Genomic DNA, 27,283 nt, shown 5'->3' with positions numbered 1-27,283 from the left:
AGCAGAAACGACAGCCTAGACCACTTGAACCAAATGAGCTGCTACAGAGTGTTGCACGCTGTGTAATTCTAAGCAATTCACTGTGTGTGTGAAAGCTTTTCATAAATGATAAAGCACAGAATTAAATCAAACCTTTTCTTTTTTTCAAAGCCTTAATATTACCTCTATTGAAATGCTTCACTGTTCTGGAAAGAGAGGCTCAGAGATTATTTTAAAAATTATGCAGTGTGTTGCTAGGTGATGGAATGGTTTAGAAGAAACAGTGGAGGAAGGATAATTTGTGTGCGCTTTTTGAAATGGAAAATATTTTAAAATTATTTGAATGGTTTCTGGCAGGGTAGTGAGCAGGAAGATGAACATAAACATGATGACATAATTCAGCTATTCTGTATGAGAGCGATTTTGAAAGGATTTCCATCCACAAAAGTCATGCCCTTCTCATGAGAGGTGGGAGAGAGTTAAGGGCCTGTCTCACTTTCACGACCTAATTCACGACCTCTGCCGAGTTTGCCCTTGACGTACTCGCAGCATGGTCGTCACGAGGTGGTAGGAGGTCGTAGGTAGGTCGTGATGCTAGTCGTAGGTACTGGTGGCATCAAGTAGGTCGGGGTGTTTTTCTAGCCTGATGAAAAATGTCCACGAGTAAAAAAGTTTGCGAATTAGGTTGTGAAAGTGGGACAGGCCCTTTAGGGAGCACAGAGATGCTGCTGCCTGACCTGCTGGCATCTCCAGCACTGTAGTTTAGTTTAGTTCACTATCACATGTACCACGGTACAATGTAAAGCTTTTGTTGCATACTATCCAGTCAGCAGAAAGACCATGTATGATTGCAATGAGCCATCCACAGTGTACAGATGCATGATAAAGGGAATAACATTTAGTGCAAGATAAATTCCAGTAAAATGCCAATGGGTGAATAGTAGCCAAAACTTTTTGAAAAAGTAAATATCAAGATTTCTGGGCATCTGATTGATGGTATGGGTCACCTGTATTGATATTTTAAACTGTAACTAAAGCAGAAATGCTGGAAGAACTCAGCCAGCCAAGTGAACCCTGGATTGAGAACCCAGATGATGTTTCAGGTCGAAGAAATTAGAAAGAGAGAAGGCAAGACCATTGCAGTAGCAGAGAAGGTCTGGATGGTCGGAGGCTAAGGGGTGACCTGATAGAAGAATCTAAAATTATTAGAGGCATTGTTTGGATAGACAGTCAGAACCTTTTTTTCCCCAGGGTGAAAATGTTAAAAACTAGAGAGCATAGCTTTAAGATAAGAGGGGCAAAGTTTAATGGAGAAATGAGGGGCAAGTTTTTTACACATGGTGGTGGAGGTAGAAACAAAAGTGGCGTTTCGGAAGCTTTTAGGTACATAGATATGCAGGGAATGGTGGGATATGGGTCATATGCAGTTTGAAGAGATTTGTTTAATTTTGCATTATGTTTGATCAGGTTGGGGGGAGTTCCCTCCACCACGGGTACCATGTAATCCCGTGCTACCTGCTCCATGGTCAGATAGTCGGCGACTAAACCGTCTTCCCCACCTGGTTTGTCAGGTAAAGAGGAGGCTGTGGACCCCCAGCAGGACCAAAAACAACACCTGTCAAAGTGCGGATGAGCTTCTAGCGGGCCAATGGCCATCTACACTTCAGTAGAAGTTGCGATCACTGTCGTACATCGCATTGTAAGGAATGATGATAAAGCACGCACACCAAATATCCTATACTTCCAGCAGCGGAAGTCCGCAGGAACTAGTAGGACAGAGATGTGTGGTGCGTCCATCACCGTTCCTGTCGGAAACCTGCACCACTGTGTCACTAATGTTTTCAACGTGATGATGATTGTTTGATGTAACATTGTGGGCTGAAGGGCTTGTTCTTGTGCACCATTCTATGGTCAATTTTCTATGCAAGGTGGGGTAGTCCGATAGGTGGAACAAGGGGACTATGTGAAATAGGGTGAAATTCTGCAGCCATTGAATATACAATGGACAGCCATTGCCCCATAGTTTTGAGGAGGGTGACAGTGATCCCTAGTCATCATAGCGATATGGATCTGAACCTGTTGATTCCATGTCCAGTGAGCAGATCAATAGAATACAACAACACAAGGAGCAGGAGTCCACCTGGTCCCTCATGCCTGCCCTGATATTCAATACCATTTGGATGTATTGTTTTCAGTAAGACCCTCTCTCATTCTTCTAAACTCCAAGAATACAGATCTAATTATTTTCCCCCCATTTGTGATGAAACAACCCTCTTATTTCCAAAATTTAAAAGACACTTGGACAGGCTGCATGGTGGTGCAGCGGTAGACTTCCTGCCTTACAGCGCTTTCAGCACCAGAGATGCGGGTTCGATCCGCAATAGGGGTGCTGTCTGTATGGAGTTTGTATGTTCTACCCTTGACCCAGATCTTCAGTTTCCTCCCACAGTCTAAAGATGTACAGGTTTGTACGTAAATTGGCTTGGTGTGAATGTAAATTGTCCCTAATATGACAATAGACAATAGACAATAGACAATGGGTGCAGGAGAAGGCCATTCAGCACCGCCATTCAATGTGATTATGGCTGATCATCCCCAATCAGTACCCCTTTCCTGCCTTCTCCCCATATCCCCTGACCACTATTGTTAAAAGCTCTATCTAGCTCTCTCTTGAAAGCATCCAGAGAACCTACCTACCTCCTACCTGAGGCAGAGAATTCCACAGACTCACAACTCTGTGAGAAAAAGTGTTTCCTCGTATCCGTTATAAATGGCTTACTCCTTATTCTTAAACTGTGGCCCCTGGTTCTGGACTCCCCCAACATTGGGAACATGTTTCCTGCCTCTAGCTCCCGTTGTACTTCCCGTTTTCCCAACTTGATGTCATTTAGCTAGTAATCTGGCTTCCTGTTTTTGCTAACAAAGTGGATAACTTCACATTTATCCACATTAAACTTCATCTGCCATGCATCTGCCCACTCACCCAACCTGTCCAAGTCACCCTGCATTCTCATAGCATCTTCCTTACAGTTCACACTGCCATCCAGCTTTGTGTCATCTGCAAATTTTCTAATGTTACTTTGAATCCCTTCATTCAAATCATTGATGTATATTGTAAATAGCTGCGGTCCCAGCACCGAGCCTTGCGGTACCCCACTAGTTACTGCCTGCCATTCTAAAAGGGACCCGTTAATCCCTACTCTTTGTTTCCTGTCTGCCAACCACTTCTCTATCCATGTCAGCACTCTACCCCCAATACCATGTGCCCTAATTTTGCCCACTAATCTCCTATGTGGGGCCTTATCAAATGCTTTCTGAAAGTCCAGGTACACAACATCCACTGGCTCTCTCTTGACCATTTCCCTAGTTACATCTTCAAAAAATTCCAAAAGATTAGCCAAGCATGATTTCCCATTCGTAAATACATGCTGACTCGGACCGATCCTGTTACTGCTATCCAAATGTGCGGCTATCTCATCTTTTATAATTGACTCCAGCATCTTCCCCACCACCGATGTCAGGATAACTGGTCTATAATACCCCATTTTCTCTCTCCCACCTTTCTTAAAAGGTGGGATAACATTAGCTACCCTCTAATCCCCATGAATTGATCCTGAGTCTATAGAACTATATAGTATGTGTAGGATAGTGTTAATACAGGATACTGAGTTGGATGACCAGCCATGATCATATTGAATGGCGGTGCAGGCTCGAAGAGTCAAATGGCCTACTCCTGCACCTATTTTCTAGGTTAATATGCGGGGATTGCTGTGCACTCAGTGGGTTGAAGGGCCTGTTTACATGCTGTATCTCTAAAGTAAACTAAACTAAAGGTGCGTGGATTGGAAAGGTTCAGAGGGTTATGAACCAAGTGTGGGCAAATGGGACTAGCTGAGATGCGATATCTTGGTCGGCATGGATGAGTTGGGCTGAAGTGCCTGCCTCCATGCAGTAATGTATGAGTCTATAACTCTATTAGCTGAATGAATCTCAGTCTAGACCCTCACTTGCAATTTCTCTCTGAATAGTGGGGTGTGATGTTCAACTACTTCAGATTTTAACTCCGGAAAACCACTGAGATGTACTACGCATTGGACAAATAAATAAAGGGATTTGCAATCTGCTGCTGCTGATCATCTTTGGTTACTGCATCAGCAAAATGTACTTTAGTGGAGAAGGATCAAGAGTGTTTTATTGTCAAATGTCCCACATAGAGCAATGACATTCTTACTTGCTGCAGCACAGCAGAATATGCGTGTAAGAGCATAACAGTGGCAGGATTGATCATATGGGGCCCTTGGGTCCATTCCAACAGAACTGATCTGGCCTCAGCCCCACTTTCAAGTGCTAACCATCAATTCCCCTCGAAACTAAAATCATCCTTGAATATATTCTACGATTTTTCCTCAAATTCACTGTAGTGGAAAATTCCAAAGATTCCTATTCAGCTGTCCTGGTGAAGTGGTAGTAGAGGCATTGTATCACTGCTCCACACACACGGATTCAATCCTGACCTCTGTGTGGCATTGACATATTCTCCTTATGGCCAAGTGCGTTTCATTCCAGAGCTTCAATTTCTTCCCACATCCGGAAGACATCGATCGGGGTGGATGGATTAATTGGCCACTGTCGGCATAGGTCAGCAGTCAAATGTGGAGGGAAATGGTCGGTAGAAGGCATCGAATAAAATGGGGTTATCATAGATGGGTGGTTGATGATAGACCTGGGCCAGGTGGCCCAAAGAGCCTGTTTCTATCTGGTGTAACTAAATGGAAATATCTGGGGAAAGTATTCCTTCTCTTCTCTGCCTTCAATGGGAAATCCCTTCCCCTGAATCTCTGGCTCTGTCCCACAGGAGGGAAGACATCATTTTGGACTCTACCTTGCGAAGGTCCCCTACTCATTCTTCCAAATGTCAATGTGCTTCAGTCCAACCTGCTCAACCGTCCCTCCTCAGTTAACCCAGGAATCAAATTCATGATTCTTCTCTGAACTGAGACCCTTCTTCAGACTGATGTCCACAGAAACAGACCCACCAGCCCAACTCATCCATGCGACCAAGATGCCCCATCTATGTTAGTCCATTTAATCCATATCTCTTTAAACCTCTCCGATCTATGTAGCTGTCCCAAATGTTATTAAAATGTTGTTATTGTACCTGCCTCCTTTGGCAGCTCATTCCATATACCCACTACTCTCTGTGTGAAAAAGTTGTCCTTTAGATTTTTATTAAATCTTTCCCCTCTTACCTTAAACCTATGGTTTTTGATTCTCCTACACTGGGTAAAAGACTGTGTGCATTCATCACAGAATACACCACCACCATCATGATTTTATACATCTACTTAGATTAAACTATACGCAGCATCGCAGGTGTAAGCTCATCCATATCCTTTTCAGTTTTAGCAAGACTTCTCTGCTTTTATATTATTTCCCCTCCGTAATAAAATCCAAAACACTATTATCTTCTTAACCAGTTGCTGTACTTTCATGCTAATTTCCTGTATTTTGCGAACAAGGACATGCAGATCCCACTGTACCACAGCATTTTGTACTCTACTATTCAAATATTTTTATTTTGCTTTCTACTTGTTATCCCAAAGGAAATAACCTAATTTTTCTCCACATTACATACCATCTGCCATATGCCTGTATCTTAACCCATCTGTATCCCTTTGTAGATTCCTGAAGCCTTCTTACACCTTGCTTTCTCAACCATCGATTTGTTGTCTGCAAATGTGGTCACAAACCACTTGATCTCTTCACTCAACATTAACATAGATTTAAAAAAAGGCAACATCAGCATTCTGAACATCGAGAGAGAACAAAATCAAAATACCAAGAAATAGCTCCAAAATGTTAACTGGTTACCTCTGTCTAATCTTCAGATATTGCAAATTTTTATATTTTCCAGTTCTATTAATGCCACTGATGTTGCTGAGATAAGATTGTTTTGACATATCTAGCAGAAGAACTAAAGCAAATGGACCTTCAAAGGCAGGTGTGTTTATTCTGGTGTCAAATCGAGGAGCTGAGTTAACATTAGTACAGGTGTCAGAGGTTATGGGGAGAAGGCAGGAGAATGGGGTTAGGAGGGAGAGATAGATCAGCTATGATTGAATGGTAGAGTAGAATGGATGGGCCGAATGGCCTAATTCTATTCCTATTCCCTAATGACCTAACATGCTACCCTTTTATCCCCTTATCCTCTCTGTCTGTAAGATGAAAGCCCACAAGCCCCTTGGAGAGATTTGTCAATGAGAAAGCCAATAGGGCAGCACGGTGGCGCTGTGGTAGAGTTGCTGCCTCACATCGACAGAGACCCAGGTTCGATCCTGACTAAGGGTGCTGTCTGTATGGAGTTCGTACATTCTTCCCATGACCGTGTGGGTTTTCCCTGGGTGTCCTCCCACACTCCAGATACGTACAGGTTTGTGGTTAATTTGGCTTTTATCAATTGTAAATCGTCCCTAGTATATAGTATAGTGTTGGTGTTCGGTGCAAACTTGGTGGGCCGAAGGGCTTGTTTTGTCGTGCTGTATCTCTAAACTAAACTAAAAAATTAAACTAAAGCACTAATCAAAATCACAATATATTTCCTATTACAAAATCACACAGTATAAAAAAATAACAATCATTGTTTAGTGCACATGGCATATCTTGACATTCATTGCAAAATCACATCTTCTTTTGAATCATAAAATCGTTACATGATTTTCATGTTCATAAATTATAAATGCAGAATTAGGCTTTGCGGCCCATCAAGTCTACTCCGCCATTCAATCATGGCTGATCTATCTCTCCTGCCTTCTCCCCATAACCCCTGACACCTGTATTAATCAAGATTCTATCAATCTCCACCTTGAAAATATCCATTGACCTGGCCACAGCCTTCTGTGGCAATGAATTCCACAGATTCACCACCCTCGGACTAATGAAATTCTTCCTCATCTCCTTTCTAAAGGTGCGTCCTTTTATTCGGAGGCTATGGCCTCTGGCCCTGGACCACAAGTAGAAACACCTTCTCCACAAACACTATATCCAGGCCTTTCACTATTTGGATAGGAAATCATTTGACCCATCATGACAGCACTAGCTCTCGACCCTCACAGCCCTATCTATGATGTTGTCAAGTTTTTATAATTGTTATATTTTTACCCACTTTCCTGCTTAAAACCACCGAGGAATCTGACTCCTCCACATCTGCAGGCAGAGTATTCCAGGTTCCAACTACACCCCATGAAAAGAAAGGTTTCCTTCATGTTAACCATGAATTAATGCACAACCCTTACATTATAATGCAAATTAAGATGGCTTTCAATGTGACTGTGATCTTCTGATGCAATTGAAAATGCAGAATTATTCTGGTATGAATATCACATTCAAAGAAACATAGAAAATAGGTGCAGGAGTAGGTCATACGGCCCTTCGAGCCAGCACCGCCATTCAATATGATCTTGGTTGATCATACAAAATCAGTACACCGTTCCTGCTTTCTCCCCACATCCCTTAATATCCATAGATCAAGTTTAAAAAAACATTTTGCATTTCTTTTTTAAACAAAACTAAAAAAAAGTGGGCTGACATTTAATTTTGGAAATCACAGATTTCATGTGGTAATCAGAATGAAATCATGATAAACCTCTATAGCAACATCTATTTTCAGATCAGTTAAAAGACATTCTCAACATTGTTATTGTGAACTACAATCACAGCCAATCTGTTCTCCAGTATTCAGCATCTCTGAACAATGATCTATGCCTATGCATGACCCAGCACCCATCGTGTGTATTTGTCATTAGTTTATTGTCACATTGTTACATAGAAAAATAGGTGCAGGAGTAGGCCATTTGTCCCTTCGAGCCAGCACCGCCATTCAATATGATCATGGCTGAAAAGCTTTTGTTGCGTGCCAAGCAGTTAACCATCTGCTTGGTTAACATGCTGTACAAATACACGATAAAGTGAATAACATTTTGTTCAAGATAAAGCCAGTAAAGTCTGATCAACGATAGTCAGATGGTCTCCAATGAGGTAGAGAATAGTTTAGGACTGCTGTCTCTAGTTGTTGGTAGGGTTATACAGTTGCCTGATAACTGCTGGGAAGAAACTATACCTGAATCTGGAGGTGTGTGTTTTTTCACATTTCCATACATTTTGCCCGATGGGGAAGGGGAGAAGAGGGAGTGGAATATAGTACAGTTTGAGGTCAAGTCAAGAGTGTTTTATTGTCATATGTCTCAGATAGGACAATGAAATTCTTACTTGCTGCAGCACAACAGAATATATAAACATAGTACATAACGGGAGAAAAATAATGTTCAGTGTGTATAAATACACTTTCACACATGCTTAATAAATGACAAATATGGTGCAATATTTAACTTTGCCTGACTATTCCAGCAGTTGCAGCATTGGAGGCAAATATATTTTTGTAGTCTTTGATCCTGAGCTTTTAGGTATGTTTGTGGTTGCTATATAACTATTTCAGCTGTCTTGTTTATATGACATTGTTATTTCTCTGGCAGTCATGCGAATCATCCAATACTTCTATTCTCCAAATCCCTCACTTTACTGAAATCCAACGGAAAAATAAATGTTTGTTTTCGATAAGGGAAGGCACAGTGGCATAGCTAGATCCATCCTGACCCTGGGTGCTTTCTGTGGGGAGTTTGTATGTCCACCCTGTGACCATGTGGGTTTCTTCTGGGTGCTCTGGTTTCTTCCCACATCTCAAAGACGTGCGGGTTTGTAGGTTAATTGTCCCCTATAAATTACCCCTAATGTGCAGGTTCTGGATGAGGAAGTGGGATACTATAGAAATATTGCGAACAGGTGAACTTATTGTGTGAACTTATTGTGTGAACTTATTGGGTCGAAGGGCCTGTTTGCATGCTGTATCTCTAAACTAAAACAAATAGTCTGAAGACGGTTGTCGACCCAAAACATCATCTATCCATGTTCTCCAGAAATGCTGCCTGACCGGCTGAGAATTTTGTGTCTCTATTTTTAAATGGTACTCCTGCACCTAGTCTGCATGAGTTCCCCAGAGCTTCTGATTACCTGCCTTCATAATTCACCATCCTACTCCTACTTGCATCTTGTTGCTTCTGGCCCCAGCATTGTTACAACATGGGCCAATGTAAGCTCCAGGAACAACACCCCCCTCACCTATTTATGTTTTCCAGAGATGCTGCCAGAGCCGCTGAGTTACTCTAGCACTGTGTCTTTTTTTGTAAACTGGCACCTGCAGTTCCTTGTGTCTGTATATATTTACCTTGCTTACTTTAACAAACCCATCAACACATAATTAAAAAAAAGATTCAGAAGAGAAAAACTTTTTTTTAGGGAATCGGGAGGGGAATGTTGATGAAGTGCCCGTAGATGAGCCCGTAGATTTTGGTACTTGTGACTTCTGATATTCTGAATTGGGGCAAGGCCATCTATGAAGGCATTAGACGGGAACTCGCTCAAGTTGATTGGAGTAGATCGTTTATTGGAAAGGGACTGTCTCTAAAATGGGAAGTTTTTTAAAGTGTGCTGACAATGGTCAACTTACTAGGAAGGACCTATTTCCACCTGTATGACTACCTTGTTGTTACTCAGTGAAAGCAGCTTTGAAGTCTTATGAATTAGTTGTTCAACTAATAATTCAGAGAATTCTTGAACAGATAATCCAGAAACATTCCAATGAATTTAAATGGAGTGGTTTCAATAAAATACAAATAAATCTAGAATAAAAACCTGGATTCACACTATGAAAGCATGGTATGAATGTAAAAAACATTTGGTTTACTCATGACCTTAGGGTTAGAAATCCAGCATTTTTAGCCACTCTCGTCCAGGATAATTCCACATTAACATGGGAGAGCCTGAACTGCCTTCCAAAATCACCCAACAACCTTCACAATTCCAGGACAATTTGAAATAGACAATAGATGCTCATCTTGGCCCAACCATAATAACTTGGGTGAATGGGTGATCGATGGTCACCATAGACTCGGTGAACCGAAGAATCTGTTTCCATGCTGTGTCTCTAAACTTAACATTATGATAGATGAAAAAATATATTCTGTCACAAGGTTATAAGGAATAGGAGTAGAATTAGGCTATTTGGCCCATCAAGTCTACTCCTCCATTCAATCATGCCTGATCTATCTCTCCCTCCCAACACTATTCTCCTGCCTTCTCCCCATAATCTCTGACACCCGTACTAATCAAGAATCTATCTATCCACTGACTTGGCCTCCACAGCCGTCTGTGGCAAAGAATTCCACAGATTCTGGAGAAAGATTAGTTACTGGCCAGTATTCTGCTGAATAAGGGTCTCAAACCGAAACGTGACCCATTCCTTCTCTCCAGGGATGCTGCCTGTCCCGTTCAGTTACAACAGCATTTTATGTCGGTCTTCGGTTTAAACCTGCGCTTCGCTTTCTAAACATTCTGCTGTGTATATAGTGCAGGGAGAAGTAGTGTCCTGAGCTCTCTGTACCAGTAAGACAGTGATTTTCTCTGTGTGGTGCGTGCTGGTTATGCTCGAGTTGCAAGCCACACATCGCCTACATTCTCTTACCTGGTGAAATCGGTCATTTCCATCATTATCATACACATCTGCTTTGCCAGCACAATTATGTCATTGCCGCTGTCATCCCACTTGGCAACTTCGGCATCCAGCTTGTTCTTCTCCTGCTGGAAGCTCTCCACTTGCTCAGCAATCTTCGCCTTTTCCTCTTGGGGCAGCTGAGCCATGATGGCCTGTCAAGAAAAATCAATGTTTAGAAGCGACATCTTTCACATCGTACCTCACCAGTACATTCACAATATATCCTCGTATAATTACCCTGTTGCATATTTTGGTTCGTAGTGCAGTAAAGTCATGTCTGCTTTACATGCAAAAGGTCCTGAGTAGGGGCGGTACAGTGGCGCAGTGGTAGAGTTGCTGCCCTACACGGCCAGAGACTCATGTTCAATGCCGACTACAGCTGCTGCTTATATGGAGTTTGCACGTCCTCCCTGTGACCGCATGGGTTTCCTCCGAGTGCTCCAGTTTCCCCGCACATTCCAAAGACGTGCAGGTTTGTAAGTTAATTGGCTTCCCTAAATTACCCCTAGTGTGTGTGATGCAAAACCAGGATAATATAGAACTAGTGCATGGGTGATCAGTGATCGGCATGGATCGATGGGTCGAAGGGCCTGTTTGCACATTGTATCACAAAACTAAACTAATCGAAACTAAAAGCATTAAATCAAGGATTTCTCAGTCTCCAATTCCAGGTTTTATACTTGAAAATGATATTTGCTAGCAAGAATGGAAAAATTGGATTGTGTAAGAAGGAACTGCAGATGTTGGTTTACACTGAAGATAGACATAAAATGCTGGAGTAACTCAGCGGGTCAGGCAGCATCTCTGAAGAGAAGGAATGGGTGACCTTTCGAGTCGAGACAAAATTGGATTTCTGGCTTTAGAAATACAATGATAGTGAATAATGGGAGAACCCTTTTATGCTTTAAATTCATGATTGCCACAAATTGTTGGTTAGGATAAGGTTGGAATATTGTAGAAAATTCTGTCACCACACTAATGTAAGGTCATGATTGCACTGGAGAGACCACAGATAAGATTTACCAGGATGTTGCCTAAGATTTCAATTTTGGTCCCCAAATTCCTGCTATTGCTATTGAGGGAGTGCAGGCTCACAAGGTTAGTACCCGGGATGGCGGGACTGTCATATGTTGAATGAATCGAGCAATTGGGCGTATACACTGGAATTAAGAAGAATGAGAGGTGCTCTTATTGAAACATATAAGATTATTAAGGAATTGGACACGCTAGAGGCAGGAAACATGTTCCTGATGTCGGGGGAGTCCAGAACCAGGGGCCACAGTTTAAGAATAAAGGGGAAGCCATTTAGAATGGAGATAAAGAAAACATTTTTCACACAGGGAGTTGTGAATCTGTGGAGTTTTCTGCCTCAGAAGGCAGTGGAGGCCAATTTGGGATGATGGTGGAAAGGGTCAAGAACTTCAAATTCCTGGGCGTGCATATTTCCGAAGATCTTTCCTGGTCCCAGCACACTGATGCAATTATAAAGAAAGCACATCAGCGCCTTTAATTCCTGAGAAGATTACGGAGAGTCGGTATGTCAAGGAGGACTCTCTCGAACTTCTACAGGTGCACAGTAGAGAGCATGCTGACTGGTTGCATCGTGGTTTGGTTCGGCAACCTGAGCATGCAGGAGCAGAAAAGAATGCAGAAAGTTGTGACCACTGCCGAATCCATCATCGGCTCTGACCTCATTGATCTAAGGGATCTATCGCAGTCGCTGCCTCAAAAAGGCTGCCAGCTTCATCAAAGACCCACACCATCCTGGTCACACACTCATCTCTCTGTTGCCATCGGGAAAAAGGTAAAGGAGCTTGAAATCTGGAACATCCAGGTTCGGGAACAGCTTCTTCCCCACAGCCATCAGGCTATTAAACACGACATCAAACAAACTCTGAACAATAACAGCCTATTGCACTTTATCTGTTTATTTATTGTGTTTATATATGGTCTATGGTATAGAGACACACTGAACTTTTATTTCCTGTTCTGAATTATGTTTATATATTCTGTTGTGCTGCAGCAAGCAAGAATTTCATTGTCCTATCTTGGACACATGACAATAAACTCTCTTGACTTTTCTGGATGCTTTCAAGAGAGAGTTAGATAGAGCTCTTAAAGATAGTGGAGTCCAGGGATATGGGGGAAAGGCAGGAATAGGGTATTACTTGTGGATGATCAGCCATGATCACAGTGATCACAATTGTCTATTTCAGTTATGAGGAGAGACTTGATGAGCTGAAAAAGTTTCACATGGAGTGGAAGAGGTGAAGGGAGGATCCGAAAGAGGCCAACTGTATAAGGGTCATGGATAAGGTAAATGGCAGAAACCTTCACCTTTTGTCATAGGTATCTAAAACTAAAGGGCACAGCTTTAGGATAATATGTAGTAAGGAACTGCAGATGCTGGTTTAAACCGAAGATAGGCACAACCTGCTGGAATAACTCAGGCAGCGTCTCTCAAGAGAAGGAATGGATGACGTTTCGGGTCAATGCCCTTCTTCAGACCTTCTTCAACCTGAAGAAGGGTCTCGATCTGAAACGTTCATCCATTCATTCTCTCAGGAGAAGCGGCCTATCCCGCTGGGTTCTGCAGCATTTGGTGACCATATTAGGAGAATGGGGAAGTTTAGGGGACATCTGATGAAGAACATGGATAGGAAAGGTTTAAAGAGATGTGGGTAAATCCTGGGCAAATGGGACTGGTTTAGATGGGGCATCTTGGTCGACCTGGTCGAGTTGGGCTGAAGGGCCTGTTTCTGTTCTGTGTGACACTATGATTCTGATGGTTTCCCTTCACACCATATATCCAAAAATCCACAGAAGGATCCTCTTCCTCTCTCTTATACTTAGTCCCACAGAAACATAATCAGTTTCCATGTGCACACTGATGACGTAAGTCTTGCTGTCCTACTTTGTTGCTGCTCATCTGGCATTTAGTCATGAATAAGCAACAATTGCCTCCAGATGATGAATGGGAAGACTAAAATAGTTACTTCAGCTTCTCCTTCGTAAATCCTGTACTGTGACTTCCTTACGCCCCTCCCCAAACATTGTTTCGGCTGAACCAGACTTTTTGCGACATTGGCATATTATTTTAACCAAAGTTTCTAAGTCAATGTTCCCTCAATAATGAAGATTGCCTATCTGAGAAACATCACAGCCTTTCTTCATAGTGACACAATGATCTGAAGATGCTGCAACCTTGAGCAAGATAAATCATAACATATTAAATTGTTGGTGGCACATTGATTTGAGTAACAATCAGGTGGTTATGTCTGTTGATAGATATAAAGAAATTAATTTAAATTATCGATGAAATACCATTGAAATCAGAACCAAGAATTAGTCGATGACATATTTTTCTAGTGGATTAATGTTTTGGTGTGTTAAAATATTGCTGTGTTTATCATTAATATCAGTTTGCGTCCCACTCAAAAATTCAGGAATTAGGGTCAAATGAAGTTAGAACAGCAGTTCACCAGAGAGACGATGGAATGGGACGTATACATTTCCCAACTTGACCAGCGTTAACTGAATGCTACTTCTGACACTTTTGTTGTGCATTATTCAGCCATTAAAAGCACACACTCCATGGTTGGTACAATGTGAGTTGCTGCTGTCTGCTATGGTGGAAAGAGAGGATTCTGGGGATAAGGCGAGAGATTTTATCTTCAATCCAATGTGGACAAAAGTTCTAGTCAATCAAATGCTAAAAGGCACATACAGGTTGTGAAGAGGACTAGGTGACCAGCCTGGGCAACAGTGAGAACCAGCTGGAAGAAGAAATCTGCAGTTGATTCTTCCAGGCACAAGAAATCCGTACAATGGTGCAGTGCACAATTAAGTGGCACCTGCCTGTGCATGGCCCATAGCCTTCTAAATCTTTCCTATACCTGTATCTGTCCAAATATCTTTTAAATATTGCTTTACTTTTTGAGGGGGGATCTTATAGAAACTTACAAAATTCTTAAGGGGTTGGACAGGCTAGATGCAGGAATATTGTTCCCGATGTTGGGAAAGTCCAGGACAAGGGGTCACAGTTTAAGGATAGAGGAGAAATCCTTTAGGACCGAGATGAGAAATACACTTTTCACACAGAGAGTGGTGAATCTCTGGAACTCTCTGCCACAGAAGTTAGTTGAGGCCAGTTCATTGGCTATATTTAAGAGGGAGTTAGATGTGGCCCTTGTGGCTAAAGGGATCAGGGGGTATGGAGAGAAGGCAGGTACAGGATACTGAGTTGGATGATCAGCCATGATCATATTGAATGGCGGTGCAGGCTCGAAGGGCCAAATGGCCTACTTTTCCTACTGTACCTATTTTCTATGTTTCTATAATTTCCCCCACCCGGCATGAGAACAAAGAGGGACCCGCCGTTGGGGGCCTCTGAAAACAAAGAAATCGAATACTTTGCAACTTTGTCTGCGCCCTATACGTGGCGACTCTTTGTATACCTTGTGTACGGTATGCAAAACAAAGAATTTCACTGTGACATGTCAGCTGTGATAACAAAGTATCAATCAATCGATCAATGAAGGCAAGAAGCACCCTGCAGCAAACTAATGCAAAGTGTTGAGAGTTTGGTTGAAACCATTCTGTAATAGTTGTGTGGATCTTTGAACTCACGTTTCTGTTGGTCGGGATGGCAATGGGCTTTGCACAAATGGATGGCACGGTGGTGCAGCGATCAAGTTGCTGCCTTACAGCGCTTGTAACGTCGGATTACGGGTTCTGTCTGTATGGAATTTGTACGTTCACCCAGTCACCGTGTGGGTTTTCTCTGAGACCTTCGATTACCTCCCACACTCCAAAGTCGTACAGGTTTGTAGGTTGATTGGCTTGGTATGAGTGTAAATTGTGCCTAGTGTGTGTAGGGTAGTGGTAATATACGGGGATCGCTGGTCGGTGCGGACACGGCGGCCAAAGGGCCTGTTTCCGTGCTGTATCTCTAAACCAAACTCAACTAAACTTGCATCATTTGATGTATGTTTGACACCAGGGAAAGGTTAAATGCTCAAGCATAAATTAAACAAATGCGTTACTTCATGAATGCCACGGGTTTTTGCAGAAATGAGCACTGAATCAGTTTATTTCAGCTACAATGGACAATGAACCACGTAGCACTGAACGTTTCAAGAATAAGTTAACTAATTTCTAGACTATTTTGTACTGCAAGTGCTGCAAATTAATGTCAACATAATTACTGAATGACAATCAGGTCGTTAAAAATATCAATATGCAACGTAGAATCCCATAGATTATCAAAACTAACAAATTCTGCTAGTTTATGGAAAGTTTAAAGATTATTCTATTGTGTATTGAATCCTAGAGAGTTGTGAAACTAGAGAGATATTCTTTCTTGCCGATTTTAATGTGGACATTAATTCACTTTTTAAAAAATAGGTTATGGTCTGTTAAAATCATGGTACAAGAATGTCAAATGAAGGTGTCAGCATTCATCCATTAATACCATGAACAGCTAGTCTTGGGCCTTGGAGTTTTCTGCAGCAGATGTGAGAATAGCTATAATGGGATTCACTGACATCCAAGGTTTACTTTTTCAATGTCACGCTCACCCATCATTCTGATCCTAACTGACCTACATTGGTTCCAGGTGTATCAGATTTTAAAAGTGCATCCTTTCTCCATGGTCTTGACATCTGACTACAGTGGCCTTCTCCACTCCTGCAAACCCGACACCCCAACGGCCTTTCGCTAGCAGTGTCACATTAATCTGCAGTCTCCAGAAACTGAAGATTAATTTCCTGCAAACTTTAGCAAGCAAACATTATGTAAAGCCATCAATGAAGTGGTGTGGCACGATGGTGCAGTAGTAGAGTTGCTGCCTGACAGCGCTGGAGAAACTGATTCTGTCTACGGGTGCTGTCCGGACAGAGTTTGTACGTTCTCCCCGTGAACATGTGGGTTTTCCCCGGGCACTCCCAGTTTCTTCCCACACACCAAAGATTTGTAGGTTAATTAGCTTCAGTAAAAGTGTATTAATGGTTCTTAGTATGTAGGGTAGTGCTAGCATACAGGGATCGCTGGTTGGCACGGACTTGGTGGGCCTGTAAATCCTGGCCAACATAGAGCCAAAAATAAAGCAGAGAATTCATGCACTACAAGACCTTTTTGGCTTATTCTGTATTTCAGTATAAGAAGCCACAGGCTGCTGGCTGGTGCCGGGAAGTCCAGGTCCCAGATCAGTGTTTCTGATAACAAAGGTCTAAGTATGTCTGCAATTGTAAGTATGTATGAGAGTTTTGCAGAGGATCTCCAAGGTAATGTAAATGCATGAGTTTGATTGGATTGCTGCAAAATAATTGTGAATAATGTAAATAACGTTGCAAGATAGTTACCCTGCTGTTTGTTGATTGGCCAAATGTTAAGCCCTAGCAGAATTGCTTTGTGTTCCAGAGTAAATGTTGCATTATTCAGTGAACTAGCTTCCTTCCAGAAGCTTCTGTAAGAAACATTGTTTGAGACCCTCTGTAATTGGATTGGGGAACTGTCTATAATGTATTGATGTAATTGATATGTTTGATTGGATTGTAAGGGGACCACCCCTATGTAGTTCGGCCCCTCAAGGTTTATGGACCTATAAAAGGTAACCCCATTTGCGAAAAGGCTGTTTTCCATTTTCTTTCGATACCTACAGGCATTTGCGATAAAATGTTGCAAATGGACAAGAAAGACTGTTAGAGATTGATTATTGAAACTTGGGAGGGTTAAGTGAATTTAAACTGCAAGAATATATTTAACGAGAATTTGGAAATATACTTCTGAATTATAATCTTGTGTATCCCTTCTTTTCAACCCTGCAATAACCCTTTTTCTTCCACTCCGCTCTAAAATCTTTCATCACTCTCACTCCTCCATTAAGACCTTCCTTAAATCTAACCACTTTCACCTAAGTTTATCTCCTTTGTGTGCAATTAATTAAGTTCCTATGAATGATATTCATAAATTTCCAATCCAAAGGAACCAAAGATTGCTCCACTAAACCATTCTAAATCATTAGTAAAGTGACTGAAGATGTCATTGTTTACAACAAGTACCATCAATAATATGCTTAATCCTAATGCATAGTCTTTTACCCAGAGTAGGGGAATCTAGAACAAGAGGACGTGTTTAAGGTGAGAGGGGAAAGATTTAATAGGGACAATAAAAATACATATGTCAAGCCTGTTGTTTATAGACTACAGCTCGCCATTCAATATCATCATCCCATCCAAGCTGGTTACCAAGCTCACGGAACTGTGTCTCTGTCCATCCCTCTGCAATTGGATCCTTGACTTCCTCATCAGACCACAGTCTGTTCGAATTGGCAGAAACACTACTTCCTCATTAACATTCATTACGGGAGCACCTCAAGGCTGTGTGCTCAGCCCCCTGCTCTACTCACTCTATACTCACGACTGTGTAGCCGGGCACGGTGGAAACTCCATTTTCAAGTTCGCCGAAGGAGGATTTACAGATGGTGATGAATCAGAGTATAGAGGTGAGATCGACCGATTCACCAAATGGTGCCAGCACAACAACCTGGCTCTCAGTATCAGTAAGACCAGTGAACTCATTGTGGGCTATGGAAGAGGAAGGGTAAGAACCCACAATCCTGTTTCTATCAATGGGATGATGGTGGAGAGATTAAAAAACTTGATATTTCTGGGCGTGCATATTTCTGAAAATCTTTCCTGGACCCAGCACACTAATGCAATTATACAGAAAGCACATCAACACTACTTCCTGAGAAGATCACGGAGATTTGGTATGTCAGAGAGGCTTCTCTTGAACTTCTAAAGGTAGAGAGCATATTGACTGGTTGCATCACGACCTGGTTCAGCAACTTGAATGCCCAGGAGATAAGAAGACTGCAAAACGCTGTGAACATTGCCCAGTCCATCACCAGTTCTGACCTCGCCACCATCAAAGGGATTTATTGGAATTGTTGCCTCAAAAAAGGCAGCCAGCATCATCAGAGACCCACACCATCCTGGCCTCATTTCACCACTGCCATCGGGAAGAAGGTACAGGAGCCTGAAAACTGTAATGTCCAGGATCAGGAACAGCTTCTTCCCTATAGCCATCAGGCTATTAAACACGACAACAAATAAGCTCTGAACTTCAATGCATTATTATTATTATTATTATTATTATTATTATTATTATTATTATTATTATTATTGCATTATTATTGCACTATTATTGTTTGTTTTTTGTGTGTACATCTGTGTATGCACGTGTGTGTGTATGTATATATATATACAACATTTTGAGATTTAAAAAATCAAGTCTGCAATTTATCCCATCAGATAAAGCATAACAATAAGTTTAATTTGACACCCAATTCACTTTCATATCTCAAGTAATAAAAAAATTATGGCCATTTTCATACTCGGAAATTAGCATCTTGTTCCCTATTGATTTTCTATGGACATAACAAAAAAGCTGTGACCATGGACAGTCAAAATCCCATAACCTTCTTAAAAATTAAGAGAACTGAATGAAATTTTCAGTTATCATAGATTGAAGCATTCTGAAACAAATATAAAATAATCTTACTTGGATGACCTGAAATTAAAGCATATAATAAGTTAACCAATTGTAGCTAATTTCAAACTTCAATTACTAGATCTAATCATCTATCCATTTCTTAATAAATGATTAAAATTTTTAAATAGCCCAAGTGTCCAAATAATATTCACAAATAATTCACAATAAAACATGATTTTTGAATCTCATTTACATCAATGTATAGGCCAAATGGAAGTAATTTAGTGTTCATTTGCTGTAAATTAAAGTCAATTTAAATCGGCTTTCTAGTGGGTTCCTGTGAACGCGCTGGTTTAGAACGTTCACATTGCGCTGGATTTGTGCCCTCAAATGCCCAGAAAAATACTGCGGGATATAAAGAGCCCAAAATGAACTACTCGCTATAGAAAACTTTATATTACAGGGTTATTTACAAGCCCCATTTAATGTAAAAATAAGGTACATACCTTTAATTGTTTGCTTTATAAAACCCTGGGGCTGCGAGAGGTTGCGGAGTGAGAGAGTGATTTTTAAACTACTATAAATATTATACAAGGCCATAAAAACTAATAATACCTTTTGCGACGGGGTCTTTCAGCGATTTTCCGTTAATGATTTACTAGGCTGAACATTTTCGATTGGAACAGCCTAGTAAAAATCGCGTTTTAAACCCGCCCCCGCTAAACAGCGCCAATATCGCGCGCACGGGGCAGGGCAGATGCTCAGCCACGATTCAGGTAGGTTTTGTAACATACCTATATATATATGTGATGTATATTTTTTCTTCTCTCTCGTTTATCATATTGTTTACAGTGTACTATATTTACATATTCTTTTGTGCTGCTGCAAGTAAGAATTTCATTGTTCTATCTGGGACAAATGACAATAAAACACTATTGACTCTTAATAGGAACCTGAGGGGAAATCCATTTACAGAGGGTGGTGGGGATATGGAACAAGCTACCAGAGGAGGTAGTTGAATCAGGCGGTATAGCAACATTCAAAAGACATTTGGACAGGTACATGGATAGGAAAGGTTTAGAGGGATATAGGCTAAAAAACATCAGGGTAGCTGGGACAAGCATGGATGGGGCAGCTTGGTCATCATGGGCAAGTTTGGCCGAAGGGCCTGTTTCTGAGCTCCATGGCTCAATAGCTCTATGACTCTATGACTCTAACCTGGATTTCGTAAGAACTAATAGAAACATAGAAATTAGGTGCAGGAGTAGGCCATTCGGCCCTTCGAGCCTGCACCGCCATTCAATATGATCATGGCTGATCATCCAACTCAGTATCCCATACCTGCCTTCTCTCCATACCCTCTGATCCCCTTAGCCACAAGGGCCACATCTAACTCCCTTTTAAATATAGCCAATGAACTGGCCTCGACTACCCTCTGTGGCAGAGAGTTCCAGAGATTCACCACTCTCTGTGTGAAAAAAGTTCTTCTCATCTAATAGGTTCCAGACTTTAATACAGCCTTTATCCAAACATGAATTGAAGAGCTGAAGTCAAGAGGTGAATAGACAGTGAGTGCTCTCAACACCAGATCGATTGACTGACTGTGGCCGGGTAAAACTGAAGTAATTGGAATTCAAAGAGAAAATATATCCTCCAGATTGAATCAAACTTGGAGAAAGGAAGATGCTCGTGACCATAGGAGACCCTTTTAGCCAAAGAACACCAGTGGATGAAGTCTGAAGAAGGGTCTCAACCAGAAACGTCACTCATTCCTTCTCTCCAGAGATGCAGCCTGTCCCGCTGAGTTACTCCAGCTGGGACCCCAGTAGTTTACAATATATATTGACGATTGAGACGAGGGAATTGAATGTAACGTCTCTAAGTTTGCGGTTAACACAAAGCTGGGTGGCAGTGAGAGGAGGAGGATGCTATGTGGCTGCAGGGTGACTTGGATAGGTTGGGTGAGTGGGCCGGAGCATGGCAGATGCAGTATAATGTGGATAAATGTGAGGTTATTCACTTTGGTGGAAAGAACAGAAAGGCAGAACATTATGTGAATGGTGTCAGATTAGGAGAAGGGGAGGTGCAACGAGTCCTGGGTTTGCTTGTTCATCACTCATTAAAAGTAAGCATGCAGGTACTGCAGGCAGTGAAGAAAGCCAATTGGCCTTCATTGCGAGAGAATTTGAGTTTAAGACAAAGGAGGTCTTATTGCAAATGTGCAGGGCCCTGGAGTATTGAATGCAATTTTGCTCTCCTAATTTAAGGAAGGACGTTATTGCTATTGAGGGAGTGCAGCGTAGGTCACCAGGTTAAATCCCAGGATGGTGGGACTGACGTATGATGAATGAATGGGTTGACTGGGCTTACATTCACTGGAATTTAGAAGGATGAGAGGGTATCTTGTAGAAACATATACAATTGTTAGAGGATTGGACAGGGTAGATGCATGCGGTACCTGCATGTGGAACTTCTACTTGCATGTGGGAATGAGAAATAGTGAAACTTTGAAGTGCAAAATATTCCAAACATTTGTTGCAGGAAAAATGGTCCCGATGTTGGGGGAGTCCAGAACCAGGGATCGCAGTTTAAGAATAAGGGATTGGCCATTTAGGACAGAGATGTGGAATAACCTTTTCACCCAGAGTGTTGTGAATCTGTGGAATTCTCTGCCAGAAGGCCGTGGAGGCCAATTCACTAGATGATTTTCAAGAGATGGTTCCAATCCAAACTCCATCCCACTTCTGACACCATGTAAACAGGCACCAGAGACCATGTATGATTTAAACACATCTTTAATCAGCACTGAAACTTAACAGCGTTGGGGACACCAGGTTGTCAGTGCATCCTAGCTGCTCAGACTGGCAGTGCCAGGAACGGGTGTTAGTATAAGTGTTAAAGTGGGGTGGAGTTAGTGATGCTGGCTTATGTGTGATTGGTTTACATGCATCATCAATCTACAAAGAGAGAGTTAGATTTAGCTCTCAGGGCTAAGGGAATCAAGGGATATGGAGAAAAAGCGGAACGGGGTATTGATTTTGGATGATCAGCCATGATCACATTGAATGGGGGTGCTGGCTCAAAGGGCCGAAAGGCCTACTCCTGCACCTATTTTCTAGGTTTTTCTGTCTATCTTCGGTTTAAACCAGCATCCGCAATTCCTTCGTCCACCAGTGGATGAGCTCCTTAAAGTAGTATCCGGGGTTTAATAATTTTCAGTTGCTGCATTACCATTTTCAGATGGTCCTGATTGTGGATGATCAGCCATGATCACATTGAATGGCGGAGCTGGCTCGAAGGGCCGGATGGCCTACTCCTGCACCTATTATCTATTGTCTATTGTCTGTTAATAAGCTTCCTTCCATTGTAAAGGATTGAGACACAGAATATTCACTGATGTTTGCATAACATTCAATACCAGTCACAAAAATGAAGCAATATATACCTGCACATAGCAAGACCTAGACAGCATTCAGGTATGGAGTCATGGAGTAGTACAGTACAGGAACAGGCCCTTTGGCCCATCTTATCTGTGCTAATTATCGTGCCAATCTGTACTAATCCCACTTGTCTGTATTAATTGTATATCCTTCTCTGTCTTGCTTATTGAAGAACATGTCAAGGTGCCTTTTAAATGTTACTAAAGTCCCTGTCTCTACTGCATCTTCTGGCAGCTTATAACAAATACTCTTTATGTGAAAGACCAACCCCCTTGGATCGCTTTTAAACCTCCTCCCTCTGATCTTAAATCCATGTCCTCCAGTTGTAGACACCCCAAACATGAGAAAGCCTTTGGCTATCGTACCCATCTATGAACCTCATAATCATATACACTTCTATCAGCTCACCCTTCTTCAGACTGACCCGAATCGTCACCCATTCCTTCTCTCCAGAGATAGATAGATAGCCTTTTATTGTCATTCAGACCGAAGTCTGAACGAAATTGCAGCAGTCATACATATAATACCATACAATAAAACAACAATAAACACATATTAACATCCACTACAGTGAGTCCACCCAGCATCTCCTCACTGTGATGGAGGCAAAAGTCTTAGGTCATAGTCTCTCCAGAGGTGTTGCCTGTCCTGCTGAGTTATTCTAGCATTTTGTGTCTATCTTCGGTGTAAACCAGCATGTGTAATTCCTTCCTTCACCAACTCTCTTGTGAATCTGATATAAGGTTGCAATAGCCTGGATTTTTCACGCAGCCTCAAGGTACAATTTTGGCTTTCACCCAGTCTTCTATTAACACAGTTTCAGCTAACGAAGTAACAAAAATTTCTACTCGACCACTGGCAATATCCTCCCTCTAACACTTCCTTCTTCATAATGTTGATTTTGTCCAGGATATTACTTTTCCTTCCCCTGATCTCATTAGTTTCTAAATCCTTCTCCATTGTACATTCAGACAAGAAGTATTCATTTAAGACTTCATCCATTCCACATGGTTCTACATAATCATTACCATGTTGATCATTAAAGGGATCTATACTCTCCCTAGTTAGCCTTTTGCTTTTAATATACTTTTACGATTCTCTTCTACTTTTCTATACTAGCTCCTTTTGCTTTCCTAATTTCCTTCAAAAGTGTTCTCTTACACCCTCATATTGATAAGGAATTAGCATCATACAAGTAATAATCCTAATAAGTAAAATCACTGTATTAAGATTGCTGTGATCTATACCAACGACACTGGGTACAGCCAACGACAAAGTGTGGCAGCAAAACAGGGGCGGCACAGTGGTAGAGTTGCTGCCCTACAGAAACTGGGATTCAATCCTGACTATGGGTGATGTCTGTATGGAGTTTATACGTTCTCCCTGTGACTGAGTCCGAAGAAGGGTCTCAACCCAAAATGTCGCCTATTTCTTCACTCCATAGATGTTGCCTCACCTGCTGAGTTTCTCCAGCATTTTTGTCTAACTCCCTGTGACTGCGTGGGTTTTCTCCTTGTGCTCCAGTTTCCCCCTACACTCACTCCAAAGACGTACAGGTGTGTAAGTTAATTGGCTTTGGTCAAATTGTAAATTTATCACTGCTCGTGTATGAGGCGATCGCTGGTCGGCACGAACTCAGTGGGCCAAAGGGCCTGTTTCCACATTGTATCTCTAAAGTTAAAGTCTGCATAATTCTATGATCCTTCATTTGTGGAATTCTCTGCCTCAAAGGGCGGTTCTCTGGATGCTTTCAAGATAGAGCTAGATAGGGCTCTTAAAAATAGCGGAGTCAGCGGATATGGGAAGAAGGCAGGAACGGGGTACTGATTGGGGATGATCAGACATTGAATGGCGGTGCTGGCTCGAAGTGCTGAAGGGCCTACTCCTGCAACTAATGACTATTGTCTATTTTGCTGTGTGAGTACACCTTCAACCTATTTTCATACAATTTTCCATCATACAATTTGACTCCATACCATGCACAACATGCACCACAGTGGCTTGAATGGCATAATTCAACAGCCAATTTCAGAGATCCAGGTTCGATCCTAACTACAGGTGCTGTCTGTACGGAGTTGGTACGTTCTCCCCATGACCTGCGTGGGTTTTTTCCGAGATCTTCGGTTTCCTCCCACACTTCAAAGACGTACAGGTGTGTAGGTTCATTGGCTTGGTATAAGTGTAAATTGTCCTTCGTGTGTGTAGGATAGTGTTAATGTGCGGGGATTGCTGGTCTGTGCGGACTCAGTGGGTTGAAGTGCATGTTTCCACCCCACATCTCAAATCTAAAAGAGAAAAAATCAGAAACATCTTTCATTGTCACTGATCCCCTTCTGGAACTCCCTTGATAACAGTACCGTGTGAGTAATTTCATCAGAAAGATCCCAACATTTCAAGGGAGAGTGACACACCACCTGTTTCACTCATGGATGGTAATGAGTGCTAGCCTTCCCAGCAACTCCTACATCCTGTAAATGAATAAAGCAAACATTTTTGCGCTGAGGGCATTTTATCAATTCACATTGTGGTTGAACATTGTAGGCACAGTGTATAATTTATACTTGCTCAGTCTCCGAGACAACATTCATCATTGCTGATTTTCACTGAATTATTCTTGCTGCGTATACTTTGCATAACAAAATGTACCAAATATTCAGACTCCTGCCGTGGAGCTGGGATTACTGCATTAAATTAAATGTGACACATCTCTTGCATCTGACTCCACTTTTATTTTATTCTCTCTTACTTGAACAGTTTACGATTTGTTTCACTGATCAAAGTGGCAGTTTATTTCAGGCAAACTTTCTCAAATGCAAATGCCACCTTGCAGCAGAGAAGCCGGGAAAACCTTCCAACCAGCTCTAATCAATCATAATGTGGACAGGGCCGGCATGGTGGAGCAGCGCTACGGTTGCTGCCTTACGGCGCTGACAGCGCCCGCCAGAGACCCGGGTTCAATGCCGACTACGGGTGCTGTCTGAATGGAGCTTTTCCATTCTCCCCGTGACCAAACGGGTTTTCCCCGTGATCTTCGGTTTCCTCCCTCACTCCGAAGACATGGGTTAATTGACTTGGTATAAAATGTAAATTGTCCCTAATGTGTGTAGGGTAGTGTTAATGTGCGGGGATCGCTGGTTGGCACGGGCTCGGTGAGCTGAACGGCAGGTTTCCACGCCGTATCTCTATATAACCCAAAATGTGCTGGCCATTTGATCATGCAAACTTGTGGCTGTAATAATAGCCATGTGTGGTCTGATCTAACTGACCTGCTCAAATATCATATGGTTTAATCTCACCCAGAGGGTCATGGGTATATTATACAAGCTGCCAGAGGGAGGTCGTTGAGGTAGAAACTACAACAGCATTTAAAAGACACTTAGGCTGACATAGAAACATAGAAAACATAGAAAAATAGGTGCAGGAATAGGCTATTCGGCCCCTCGAGCCAGCACCATCATTCAATATGATCATGGCTGATCATCTAAAATCAGTTCCCCGTTCCTGCTTTTCCCCCTTGATTCCTTTAGCCCCAGAAGCTAAATCCACCTCTCTCTTGAAAACATCCAGTGAATTAACCTCCACTGCCCTCTGTGGCAGAGAATTCCACAGATTCACAACTCTCTGGGTGAAGAGGTTTTTCCTCATCTCAATCCTAAATGGCCTACCCCTTATTCTTAAACTGTGAGCCCTCAGTTCTGGACTCATAGAAACATAGAAACATAAAAAATAGGTGCAGGAGTAGGCCATTCGGCCCTTCGAGCCTGCACCGCCATTCAATATGATCATGGCTGATCATCCAACTCAATATCCAGTACCTGCCTTCTCTCCATATCCCCTGATCCCTTTAGCCACAAGGGCCACATCTAATTCCCTCTTAAATATAGCCAATGAACTGGCCTCAACTACCTTCTGTGGCAGAGAATTCCAGAGATTCACCACTCTATGTGTGAAAAAACGTTTTCCTCATCTCGGTCCTAAAAGATTTCCCCCTTATCCTTAAATTGTGACCCCTTGTTCTGGACTTCCCCAACATCGGGAACAATCTTCCTGCATCTAGCCTGTCCAACCCCTTAAGAAGACTCCCCCTACATCGGGAACATTTTTCCTCTAACCTGTCCTCTCCGCTAATAATCGTGTATGTATTTATAAGATCCCCTCTCATTCTTCTAAATTCCAGTGAATAAAAGCCCCGTCGACCCATTCTTTCGTCATACGTCAGTCCTGCCATCCCTGGAATTAACCTGGTAAACCTACGCTGCACTCCCTCAATAGCAATAATGTCCTTCCTCAAATTAGGAGGCTAGGTGCTGCCTCAGCAGGGCCCTGTACAACTGCAGTAGGGCGTCCTTGCTCCTAAACTCAAATCCTCCCACAATGAAGGCCAACATGCCATTAGTTTTCTTCATTGCCTGCTGTTCCTGCATGCTTACTTTCAGTGACTGATGTACAAGGACACCCAGGTCTCATTGCACGACTCCTTTTGCAAATCTGACACCATTCAGATAATAATCTGCCTTCTTGTTCTTGCCACTAAAGTGGATAACCTTACATTTATCCACATTATACTGCATTTGCCATGCATCTACCCAATCACCCAACCTACCCAAGTCACCCTACAGCCTCATACTGTAGCATCCTCATCGCAGTTCACATTGCCACCCAGCGTTGTGTCATCTGCAAACTTGGAGATGTCACATATAATTCATTCATCTAAATCATTAATAAATATTGTAAATATCTGGGGTCCCAGCACCGAGCCTTGTGG

At 42.1% G+C, this 27,283-nt stretch overlaps 1 protein-coding gene across 2 annotated transcripts in view; it reads right to left on the bottom strand.

The window, feature by feature from the left end:
* Nucleotides 1-27,283, bottom strand: part of ctnna2 (catenin (cadherin-associated protein), alpha 2) — a 1,403,856-nt gene that overhangs the window by 203,246 nt on the left and 1,173,327 nt on the right. For both annotated transcript variants that reach the window (XM_055644902.1, XM_055644985.1), the window contains exon 15: nt 10,553-10,734. In XM_055644902.1, the coding sequence (XP_055500877.1) occupies nt 10,553-10,734 (182 nt within the window). The remainder of the gene's footprint in view (nt 1-10,552; nt 10,735-27,283) is intronic.

This window comes from Leucoraja erinacea, chromosome 1 (assembly GCF_028641065.1).
Source record: "Leucoraja erinacea ecotype New England chromosome 1, Leri_hhj_1, whole genome shotgun sequence".
Classification (NCBI taxonomy): Eukaryota; Metazoa; Chordata; class Chondrichthyes; order Rajiformes; family Rajidae; genus Leucoraja; species Leucoraja erinaceus.
The sequence above is the reverse complement of the archived record's forward strand: the minus strand, read 5'-3'. Positions and strand labels throughout refer to the sequence as shown.